The sequence below is a fragment of the Paramisgurnus dabryanus genome, chromosome 9 (genome assembly GCF_030506205.2).
Source record: "Paramisgurnus dabryanus chromosome 9, PD_genome_1.1, whole genome shotgun sequence".
NCBI classification, from domain to species: domain Eukaryota; kingdom Metazoa; phylum Chordata; class Actinopteri; order Cypriniformes; family Cobitidae; genus Paramisgurnus; species Paramisgurnus dabryanus.
Genome location: NC_133345.1, coordinates 30,293,019 through 30,305,026, shown reverse-complemented (window position 1 = coordinate 30,305,026; position 12,008 = coordinate 30,293,019). Strand labels below are relative to the sequence as shown.

Below are 12,008 nucleotides of genomic sequence, written 5' to 3'. Positions count from 1 at the left end.
GGGTCAAATTAACCCCAAATAGTTTGATATATGCTAAGTAACTTTAAATTTAAAATAAAATTATAGGCAAAAACATAACTTTTACTTTTATATATAATTGTTTATTTAATAGATACATTTCAATGAAAACTTATATTTTGTAGCACATATCTTGTGTATATTTAGTAAAAAAAAGTAGTAATACAAATAATACATAACATTTATGTTATTTGAGAACAGTTTTACCAGTTTTTTTTTTTTTTTACATATTAATAGTAAAATAGACTCATTAGTTCAGTTTTACCGGAACACTGTGTGTACATTTATATACTTTTATATCCAAAGTGACTAAAAGTAACTTCAAGTCAAAAATGATCAGGGAAAAGTCAAAAAGTAGGTTTAAAAATACAATTAGCATATTTTTCAGAGATGTCAACATAGCTTTTGTGGTCAATCTGACACCAAACATAACAGGAGGGTTACGTTCCTGAAAGCATTAACTGGCTCTGGGTATACTTGCTGGGTTTACTTTCAATGTCTTTCCTATTTTATTTATTTACCAGTATTTTATCATGTCTGATCCTGAGCATCCGGTTCCAAAGACTCCATGTGCAAATCCTGGAAACCCGGTTTTCTCCTGCATGCTGAAACTGGGATCTCAAACCTCATCTGAAGATCCAGCACTGGCCAGATCTCAAAAACTGATGTATAAAACTACATACAGCGACTATGGTGCCCGGGCACCCACATTTGAATTCTTGCCCTGTTCCTATCATCCCATATCCCAGACGTTCTCGCAGCATCTCGGAACATGTGGGATGTACCGGGACAATTCCTTTAACACAAGCTTGGACCACAGCCGGGTGTATATTCCGAATTATAAAGCACAATTTAATGGACAGCAATCATAATCATGTTTTTTGTTTTTTCTGGTACTAAAACATAATGTGCCTCATGGCCCTTTCAAGTTGGTTTCTTTTCATCATTAACTCATCAGGCGGGTTAATGTACATCATACTGTATAATAACCAATATTTACTGTAAGTATTATTTATGTTTGATGATAGAGCTGCCACCAACAGTCAGAGCAGAAACACCTGTCAATTTTACATATCAGTACTTTATTTGTCACATTAAAAAAAAAAAATGCTCATGTACAGTCTCATATACTGTATCAATTACAAGTACAAGCATAATTCCAGTTTTAGTGGTGTAGACATCAGGAGTTGGGTGTGGATCCCTGTATGATCTGGCGAATTTTCTCTGCATCCGCCTGTAGCGCTGCGTTGTGTGGATCGATCTTAACGGCAGCCTGATAATCCTGAAGACCTGCCAGACATCAAACTGATTTAACAATGAAATGTTTGTGTAGTTGTGTAGTAAAAATGTCTACTTGGTTACAAAATCATATCAGAGAGTAATAGGTCAAAGTCAAAGTTATTTGTTGGATTAATAAAATTTCTCTGATGTGTGACTGTGTTGTGTTTCTCAGTATTAAAATTCAGTATTTCCTATCCGAACAAAAATTCATGGAGTGTGACGACTACATTTCAACTCATTATACTGAGAAAAACCTGTTTTTAATTTCTAAATGTTGCCTTAAAAAGAAAACATCAACATTTTTGCATAACTGTTGGTCAAGTCGATAAAGTAGCAGAGGTTTGCATTCAGTGTCCACACATTTACATAACTGCCGAGGTTGATGTGTTTTCATGGAGTCAGAATCAAGTTTGTGTGTGAATCATGTCCACCTTCAACATAAAGCTCCAGCTCACAGAAAGCTGTTCCTCGCCTGACGTGTGCCTTCAGTCGAGCTGCAGCGTTTGCGGGAACCGCAGGCGTCAGCAACTCCAGAGCCTGTGAAAATGTACAAATGCAAAATGTGTTTTAATGAGAGGGAGAAAAAAACAAAGAACATCCACAAATAATGCAAAGATGCACCAACAGGCAATTTGTATCCTATTGATGTCTATGGTGACCTGCCAATACTCTTCGCCTTATCTTGGTAAAACTCCTAAAATTAGAAACTACCTTTAAAGAGCAACTTTAAAGGCACAAGACAATAAACAGACCTTAGAGCTGTCTTCAATGGCTTTATGAAGATTTCTTATCTTGAGATGACAGGCCGCTCGATTGGAAAACAACGCTGGAATCTTTCTGTTGAGTTTAATGGCGAGACTGTATGCATTGACCGCAGCCTGGTAGTTTCCTGCCAGGAAGAATTTACTGTAGAGAAAAGATTAAGTTAAAACTACCTGTATGTGGATTTTGCAAAGACCTCATCATGCTGTGAAAATGTACAATGTCACTAAAAGTATTTAAACACTAAAGTCACACTTCAAATATCAGATGCAAGTGTTTTTAAACAAATTATGCTATAGCTGAATTTTTTGTCAAGGTGTTTTTATTGGAGATGTTGCTATTGATATTGACCGAATGCTCTCAGCACGTATTATACATACATCGAATACATTTGCTTCAAATCCGTTTAATCCTGGTCTCAGGCCATTCTGAGGCTATATCCACACGAAGCCGGTGCATTCCCTATCCGATCATTTTTTTCCTTGCTCTAAAAAAATAATCCGTAAACACGAAACCACTGAAACCGACTGAAAGCGGTGTAGTATATATGCCGGACCAGTATGGGGCGCTGTATTTCTGCCACAGATATACACTATACACGGAGAAGAAGACTTTGAGCATGCGCATAGCCAACGTATGGTGTTGTCCATTATCGCTTGTTGGTCACCACAATTGCATAGAAGCAATAGATTTTGCTGTAATAAAGCTAGTAGGCTTTAGTAGCTTCTGTAGCACGAACACAATCACGTAATCCGCCGTTATTATTGTTGCTGTTACGTGTGACGCTTCCGACACGTGATGTGATGACGTTTTCGCTTCACAAAATATACGGATTGGCTGTACAGACGAAACCGCAAGGGTGTCGGTTTCAGATTTATCCAATTTAGGACCCGGTTTCAAAAAATAGCGGATTCAGTCTCCCAAAACGCCAGATCCGTGTGGATGAAACGCCAATACGATAACAAATTTATACGTATACAGTGATACGCGTCTCCGTGTGGACAGCCCCTGAAATACTACTTTGTTGGCACAATCTGCTACTGCCACTGACATTTTACAGCAAAGTCCTCTAACGGTACCAACAGCCAATCACAGTGGCCGCAACACATGCACCGGTCTTCCATAAACGTAATTGGCTGGCTCTGCCTAGGTTATTTGCATAAGGCGATCTGATTGGCTGACGCATGCGTTGCCCATTGAAAAGTTGAGAAATTTTCAACTTCTGCCGCAAGCAACGGCAGTGAGGTGGCGCCGACGGATCCACAATTCAGTTCGGCAACGCATGACGTCACCCATTAAAAGTGAACAGAAGAATTGGATGAATAATGGAGAGCGTATGTCAAGGTGCCAGAGTTTTATTACCCGGTTAAGGGAGGTTTATAGAAAATTAGGATTTTCACATAATTTTTTTGCCTTAGTAATTTTAGTAATGTATTGCTGAAACACGTTACAAAGACTGAACTATGTACAGTAATAATGAATTGTGGTGTTAACAGCGTTAAACAGTTTTTCCACATTTCTGTGTTTAGGATTACTTGGGCGGAGCTAAAACGGTGGCTCGATGATGCACTGGAGCCACTGAGCATGGCCCCGCCCATAACACAATCGCGGGCATTATTCAAGTTGTAGCGGCATTTGAAAGTTGAGAGAGAGAAAAATGCTCATTTACAAGAAAACATGTTAGATGCACTTACAGGGTTTTGCATTTGAGCTCTTCAATTGTTACTGAAGTTCACATAGGTGTCTAATAATAAGAGTAACTTCAAGTATAGTTCATCATACTAACTATGAACATGAGTACCCTTCAATGATTTAAGAATGCACAAAGGCACTTCCAGAGGTGTAAAGTACTTGAGTAAATGTACTTCGTTACTGTACTTAAGTATTTTTTGGGCTACTTTGTACTTGTACTGAGTATCAAAAATATAGGCAACTTTTACTCTCTACTCAATTACATTTTTGATTGGGTATTTGTACTCTTTACTCCACTACATTTGAAATGACACTTAACATTACTCGCTACATTGTTTATTCGTCAAATAAAAACAAGACGAAAGTGTCAGAGGGTGATGATGGATAGAATCTGTGGTCGCGAGGTTAGACGCGCACACACAACTGAGGGACTTCATTTGGCGCTGCGCAGAGCAATCGTATGAAATCAAAGTACTGCGAGAGCGAATCAAATGCATATGGAGAAGTCTGGTCTCGCGGTAGTTTGATGTCAAACGCTGAATGGCTTGCGTTGAGCCACCGTAGCGGGACATCTGCGTGCTGCGTATGTCATAAACTGTAGAGAAAAGTTCGCGTCTGGTCTGAGAGAAGAGATAAAGAGCAAACATATGGATGCATATCACATTTGCTTCAGTCAAGGGACCCTTTGTTAAACATGTGATGCTACAATCAAAACAAAAGTGAAGCGCGATCGCAGGATCGGGTCATCCCGCAACTCAAAATCAAGCACAAATGTTTGTATACTCTGATGCTACTTTATCAGCTAACCTGAGCTGGTACATAACTTGATATAACTTACTATATAAGCCAAAATAAACCAGCGAGGTCCTGTACTGATTGCCCGAGTAACTTAAGTACATTATAAGATTGATAATAAGTGTACAATTTCACTGTCCTCACATTTAATCAAGTATGCTGTAATGTATTTACTGTAAAGAGGGATGCATGACTGAAGAAATGTAGTGCACTTAATGTGAGATAGTGGTGTTACGTACTAACGTTACATGTGTTTACAATTAATCATTCAAATGAACAACTTCACGTTTTTAATATGCATTATCATATTTCTGTTAGTGTAATTTTAGTTTACTGGAATTTTTTAAATATTAAAATTATATCTTTTTTAGGATAGGCCTATATAAGAATATTTGGTAACACTTTACAATAAGGTTCATTAGTTAACAGTAGTTACCTTGAACAAACCATGAGCAATACATTTGTTACATTATTTATTCATCTTTGTTAATGTTAGTTAATACAAATTTAAGCTTTAATTGTTTGTTCATGTTAGTTCAGAGTGCATTAACTAATGTTAAAGGAATAGTCTACTCATTTTCAATATTAAAATATGTTATTACCTTAACTAAGAACTGTTGAATCATCCCTCTATCATCTGTGTGTGTGCACGTAAGCTCTGGAGCGCGTTGCGACGCTACGATAGCATTTAGCTTAGCCCCATTCATTCAATGGTACCATTTAGAGATAAAGTTAGAAGTGACCAAACACATCAACGTTTTTCCTATTTAAGACGAGTAGTTATACGAGCAAGTTTGGTGGTACAAAATAAAACATAGCGCTTTTCTAAGCGGATTTAAAAGAGTAACTATATTTTATGGCGTAATAGCACTTTTGGGAGTACTTCGACTTGGCGCAGTAACACCCTCCCTCTCCCATTATGAGAGTGAGAAGGGGAGCGGACTTTTCAGGCGAGTCGAAGTACTCCCAAAAGTGCTATTACGCCATAAAATATAGTTCCTCTTTTAAATCCGCTTAGAAAAGCGCTACGTTTTATTTTGTACCACCAAACTTGCTCGTATAACTACTCGTCTTAAATAGGAAAAACGTTGATGTGTTTGGTCACTTCTAACTTTATCTCTAAATGGCAGCATTGAATGAATGGGGCTAAGCTAAATGCTATCGTAGCGTCGCAGCGCGCTCCAGCGCTTACGTGCACACACACAGATGATAGAGGGATGATTCAACAGTTCTTAGTTAAGGTAATAACATATTTTAATATTGAAAATGAGTAGACTATTCCTTTAACAAGATTTTAATAAAGTATTAGTAATTGTTGAAATTAACATTAACAAAGATGAATAAATGCTGTATAAGTGCAGCTCATTATCAGTTCATGTTAACTAATGTAGCTAACTAATGTTAACTAATGAATCTTATTGTAAAGTGTTACCATATATTTATATCACAAAGTTAGGCTATATATTTTTCAGCATGGCACATTCAAGTACACAATGACACTAGACTAAAATTAAATGGGTTTAAATTAAATTTAATGTAGATTTCTAGACTAAAATCTCATGGCATTTAGTTGAATAAAATTAGACTAAAACTAAATCAATTCAGATGACAAAAATATGACTAAAACTAAATTAAATTTTAGTCAAAAGACTATGACTATGTTTAATCTGTGTTTGTTCTGCCAGGTCAAAATTTTGAGGTGTTTGATTTCTTTTCTATATTAGGAAATAAAACCTCATAAATAAACTTTCTTAGTTTTCACTGCCCAGACCTACAATGTCTCTTTGTGTTGAGGACTAGTGCATCTTTGAGCCAACATTCAGTACGAGTAAAAATACTTGAGTACTTTTAAATTGGGTTACTTTAATACTTTTACTCAAGTCATATTTAAATTGGTGACTTGTAACTTGTAGTGGAGTAATTTTTACAGTAAGGAATTTGTACTTTTACTCAAGTATGGCTTTCAGCTACTCTTTACACCTCTGGGCACTTCTAGAAAAACATCTTTGAGCATCACTTAAAGAGCACTTATTTCATTGCTAAAAATCAACATTATTTTGTGTATTTGGTATAATACAATGTGCTCACGTGGTTTATGAATTCAAAAAATACATTATTTTCCAAATACCATCAATTTTTGTAGCTCCAGATATCCCTGTCTTCCTCAAACACTTTGATTTTGTACAAAAATCATTAATTTGAAAAGCGCTGTGTTCCTGATTGGCCAGCTAATCTGTACGTTGTGATTGGCCTAAATACCTCTGACGTCAGCTGGAAACGTGACGCTCCTTACCATGTTTTAAAGAGTCACACACAATGTAATGTTAACAGGAGTTAACTTACAGGCTGTGATTCAAAGCGGGGGGAATTATGATAATGTCGGTCTTGTCTACATCACCAATCTCAGGAAGTAAACTGTTGCCTACAATCCGTGTGTTTGTTGTAGTCCAAGAAAAGAGATTTACGTTGGAGAGGATAACACGCGTCATTGTTTACTTTGGGGGTTTGTACCTTTTGCATATCGTTAATATGTTCTAATACACACTTACACACCAAAGGAAATGTAAAACCGTGAATGGGACGAAAGTGTCAAAATAGTTTTGTACACTGTACATATAAGACACCACTAATGTCAAATTCAAATCAGGTCAACAAGCTTCAGCTAGTTCAAAACGCTTCTGCAAGGGTACTTACTCGATCTAAGAAGTATGACCACATAAGCCCAATTCTGGCATCTTTACACTGGCTACCAGTTAAATATCGCATCCAATTTAAAATATCATTAATCACCTACAAAGCTTTAAATGGCTTAGCACCCTCATATCTTAGAGAATTACTATCAGAATACAATCCATCACGCACACTACGGTCGCAAAATTCTGGCCTATTGATTATCCCTAGACTATCAAAAGTGTCTAAAAGTGGAAGATCCTTTTCCTACTTAGCCCCTAAGCTCTGGAATGATTTACCAACCGATGTCTGAGAATCAGACACAGTCGATCATTTTAAATCTAGACTTAAAACTTTTCTCTTCAACAAAGCATTCGCATAATTTGTCTAGTAAAGGTTCTTAACTCGCAATAGTTATTTTCACGGAACAAAGCACTCACGGTCATAACACAGACCAACCAAATAAATAAATAAAAACCTTTTCTACATGAACACTTAAAATGAATTGCATTAAATAGTTTGCCACCGTTTGCCACTGAACCTGCATTAACGACGACAGTGGGGCTTTCGGCCTTAGTCAAACGGTTTGGCACGTATGGTCGGGTTGCGATTTTGGTGCTTTCGTGTGTCTTGTGAATAGTATGCCATACAGACCCGTTTGCCACTGAACCTGCATTAACGACGACAGTGGGGCCTCCAGCCTTAGTCAAACGGGTTGGTATGTATGGTCGGGTTGCGTTTTCGCGCTTTCGTGTGTCTTGTGAATAGTATGCCATACAGACCCGTTTGCCACTGAACCTGCATTAACGACGACAGTGGGGCCTCCAGCCTTAGTCAAACGGGTTGGTATGTATGGTCGGGTTGCGTTTTCGCGCTTTCGTGTGTCTTGTGAATAGTATGCCATACAGACCCGTTTGCCACTGAACCTGCATTAACGACGACAGTGGGGCCTCCAGCCTTAGTCAAACGGGTTGGCACGTATGGTCGGGCTGCGATTTTGGCGCTATCGTAAGTCTTATGAATAGTATGCCATACAGACCCGTTTGCCACTGAACCTGCATTAACGACGACAGTGGGGCTTCCGGCCTTAGTCAAACGGGTTAACACGTATGGTCGGGTTGCGATGTTTTTGGCGTCTTCTCCTGGTCCTGTAAATGGTATACAATATAGACCCGTTTGCCACTGAACCTGCATTAACGACGACAGTGGGGCTTTAGGCCTTAGTCAAACGGGTCGTCAGGTTTCATTTTCTCTTAAAGATCGGAAGGTGACCCTTATTTACCATATATACCCTCGCATTGGGCCCCCAATTTGCTAAATCCTCAACTGTGGATAATATTATTATGCCGCAATATTTAGTCTGTCTGGAACTAAGCTGAGTTAAACCACATCACTGTGTGACACTTCAATACATATGAACGGCTGCTACGCTAATACGATTTTGTTTTTCTCTCCCTGTCTCGTCCTCGACCCGAGGACGAGACAAACAGACCCAGTCCCGGTAGATGTGAAAGTCGGCACACCTCTGATCTACTGGCCGTCCTTCAACGTTATGCCCAGCTGATACCTGACCAACGATCACCGGCAGAACCGCTTAATCTCCGCTAAATCTCCATTTCCGTTCTCCCAAGGGTTTTTCCCTCCTAGGACTTATTTTTCCTCGGATAAAAGCACAGGGTTTTTTTTCTCCTAGGGGGTTTTTCACCCGGGGAGGCAGCCTTTTTGGGCTTTACCTAGCTTCCTCTTCTATACGTTGCTTTAGTAATACGTGCAATTATAATATTGAGTCATAGCCGCAGCAAATTTAACTGCTCATGCTATCATGTATTCTGTTGTGCTATCTGTCGTTTTCTGTGCTTTTCACTGCTTCTATTTATGTAAAGCTGCTTTGAAACAATTGACTTTTGTGAAAAGCGCTATATAAATAAAATTGAATTGAATTGAATTGAATTGAAATGTCTTCTGCTCTTAACAAATTAGGCAATTACACGGATATGAAATAATGATAAGTGCCACTTCTATCAACAAAAAGATCAGTACAAAACCCATTGCCTATATAAACTCATGTGAGCAGTGTTACTCACTCGCCCTTTTCTTTAAGCCAATCTGGATTTCTTTCTTCATCTGTCAGGTCCTGTAGTTCATTCAGCTGTGAGTCTGCTGTTCTTCTGGCCTCTGCCTGCTTCATCAACCACTGCTCAAACACACACAAACACACAAAATATTACAATTATCTGAATCTGTAATTCAACACAAACTTCCAGGAGTGGTTTCCCAGACAGGGATTAACTTAAACCAGGACTAAGCCTTAGTTTAATTAGGAAATATAACTAGTTTTAACAAACATGCCTAACTAAAAACATACTTGTGTGCATTTTGAGGCAAATTATATATTTTAAGATATGTCAGTGCAAGTTGTTTTCAGTTTGGACAGCTCTTACATTTATTTTAGTCTAGGACTAGTCTAATCTCTGTCCAGGAACCCCCCCCCCCCAAGTGTCCTACAGTCTAATACAGATGATCATTTCCTGAAGGAACCAATGGTTTAAAGTGCTTTGACCTTGAACCACATCAACCCAGATCTCACAGTGTTTCCACCATCACAGACGGATGTGATGATTATCTGTGCTGGAAAAAAACTCACCTCTTCTTCCTCTGCTACACGAGACTCCCGCAGGGCTGTGGGAAACACTCGGGGTGTGAAATTGATCTTAATACAGCCAGCAGATCTAGGAGCAGGTAGAGGCTTTGCTTTCTGCTTACTGCTTTTCTGATCTAGGATAAACATGTGTTTGATTTAAAACATATATTCACAGCATTATAAAGACTGAACAGGAGTTAAATCATAATGAACCGTGTTTCTAATAAATGTACAAAACCTCTCGTTTGTCATGAAAAGACCACTTTTATCATTCAGTTAATTTTAAGAGTCCTGTCTACTTCTCTCGGGAAAAGTCATAACAGAAGTTAAAAACATTGTGAAGGCCATGTTTATTCATAAAGATTATTAAAACACATAAAGAGAACTTAAAATCATAACTGGGTTATCTAGAAATGCTGTAATAACATTAGGGGGTGGTTTCCCGGACAGGGCTTATCCTAGTCCAAGACTAAAATGCATGTTTGAGCTACTTTAATTGTAAAACACATTGTATTGACATATTTAACATATATCAGTGCCATTGTTTTGTCTCAAGATGCACACATGTATTTTTTATGTAAGGTTTGTTTGTAAAAACTTCTTAAATGTCCTTAAATAACTAAGGCCTAGTCCTGGATTAATCTAAACCCTGTCCGGGAAACCGCCCCTAGATCTTCTATGGGCTGGTTAATTTAAAGCGACTAGTTATGTAAGTCTGTTTACCAGTTGTAGTTTTGGCAGTATTGTGTAATGGTTTAGCCACAGGTGTAATATTCGCATGCTCTGCTTTCTGGTGAACAGGTTTGTTATCGTGTGTGCTGCATGATGTCTCTTCTTCAGCTTTTCTCTGTGTTTCTTTCCAGATCTCGAGCTCTGCTGTGGCTCTCAAGCGCTCTTCATCCTTCATCTTCTGAATCCTGTCCCGCTCCTCTTTCTCAAGCTACAGACAGAACATCCAAGAGGAAGTTAAGATGTGAAAAACTAAACGTTTTAAAGGGGACATATCATGAAAATCTGACTTTTTTCATGTTTAAGTGCTTTAACTGGGTGCCTGTGCTTCTATAAACCTAGAAAATGTGAAAAAGATCAACCCAGTAACTTAGTTTTGGTAAACCATTCTCTGCAAGCATGTGAAAAAATAGGTAATTGAAATTTGGCTCCCCTTGTGATGTCAGAAGGGGATAATACCGCCCCTTAATCTGCACTAAGATCAGCTCATTTGCATTTTAAACATCACAAATGGCACATTTTTTCCTCACACCTACAAAGTGACAATTTTTACGTGTTATAATAAATTATTTATGGTGTATTTTGAGCTAGAACTTCACATACGTACTCTGGGGACAACAAAGATTTATTTGACAAATTAAAAAAGTCTTGTGAAATGTCCCCTTTAAGTCAATATGCATTCAGACTGTTAGTGTTTTGTGTAAGTTATAGTTAAGTTATGAACAAATAAAGCCGTAAAACAGACCTTCATCGTTGTTTCCAGTGCAAATTTCTTCTCTTGCTGAATCCGTGTGGCTTTGGCTTTTGACTTTTCTGCAGCTTTGTCCTGGACTTTGACAATCGCTTGCTCTCTGATCTGCTTCTGTGTGTCTTTATCTTAGGAATAGAAAAGACAAAGTGGCTTTAAAATGCATCTTTAATACAACACCATCATGACATTCTGTCATACAGTGACTCCTACCAATACATGCAAAGAGCTTCTCCCACAGCCCATGCGTCTTCTTATGCAGTGTAAAAACCGCAGCACCATTTCCGATTTTGGCATCACTTTTTTCCTCATCTATCGGACCAAACAGAAACGCTTCAAATAAAAACGGGGGGAAACTGACCTGCAAAACAGTGAAACAAACTTTACTTCACAGCATCTCTTCAGTTCTGTACCCGATGCGTCACAGTTTAACAGCGCGTGCGGTGTGAGAACTCGACGTAATGACGTAAGAGAGAGCTTACCTTTAGATACTCATCCGTACAAATGATATGGACGTTTGTGGTCTTTATTCCCTTTAAAGGCACACTTATGTAAACTGTGCTCTCGCTTTGTGTCCACGAGAAGTCGTTCACTGTCAGCGGCATCTCTGCTCTACTGAACGAACGCTAAAGACTGTTGCTACGACGCACCAGCGGTGGTTGCCAAGGGGCG

The 12,008-nt window shown here is 38.5% G+C and overlaps 1 protein-coding gene across 1 annotated transcript; it reads right to left on the bottom strand.

Moving 5' to 3' along the window:
- Nucleotides 1-886: 886 nt before the first annotated feature.
- dnaaf4 (dynein axonemal assembly factor 4) lies at nucleotides 887-11,972 on the bottom strand. Its single transcript, XM_065283692.2, has 9 exons — nucleotides 11,819-11,972; nucleotides 11,550-11,697; nucleotides 11,334-11,464; nucleotides 10,583-10,799; nucleotides 9,863-9,993; nucleotides 9,303-9,412; nucleotides 2,052-2,205; nucleotides 1,731-1,836; nucleotides 887-1,308 (listed from the first exon to the last, which is right to left on the bottom strand). Exons 1-9 carry the CDS (start codon nucleotides 11,939-11,941, stop codon nucleotides 1,199-1,201), a joined length of 1,230 nt encoding a protein of 409 aa, XP_065139764.1. The 5' UTR covers nucleotides 11,942-11,972; the 3' UTR covers nucleotides 887-1,198.
- Between the last annotated feature and the right edge of the window lie 36 nt (nucleotides 11,973-12,008).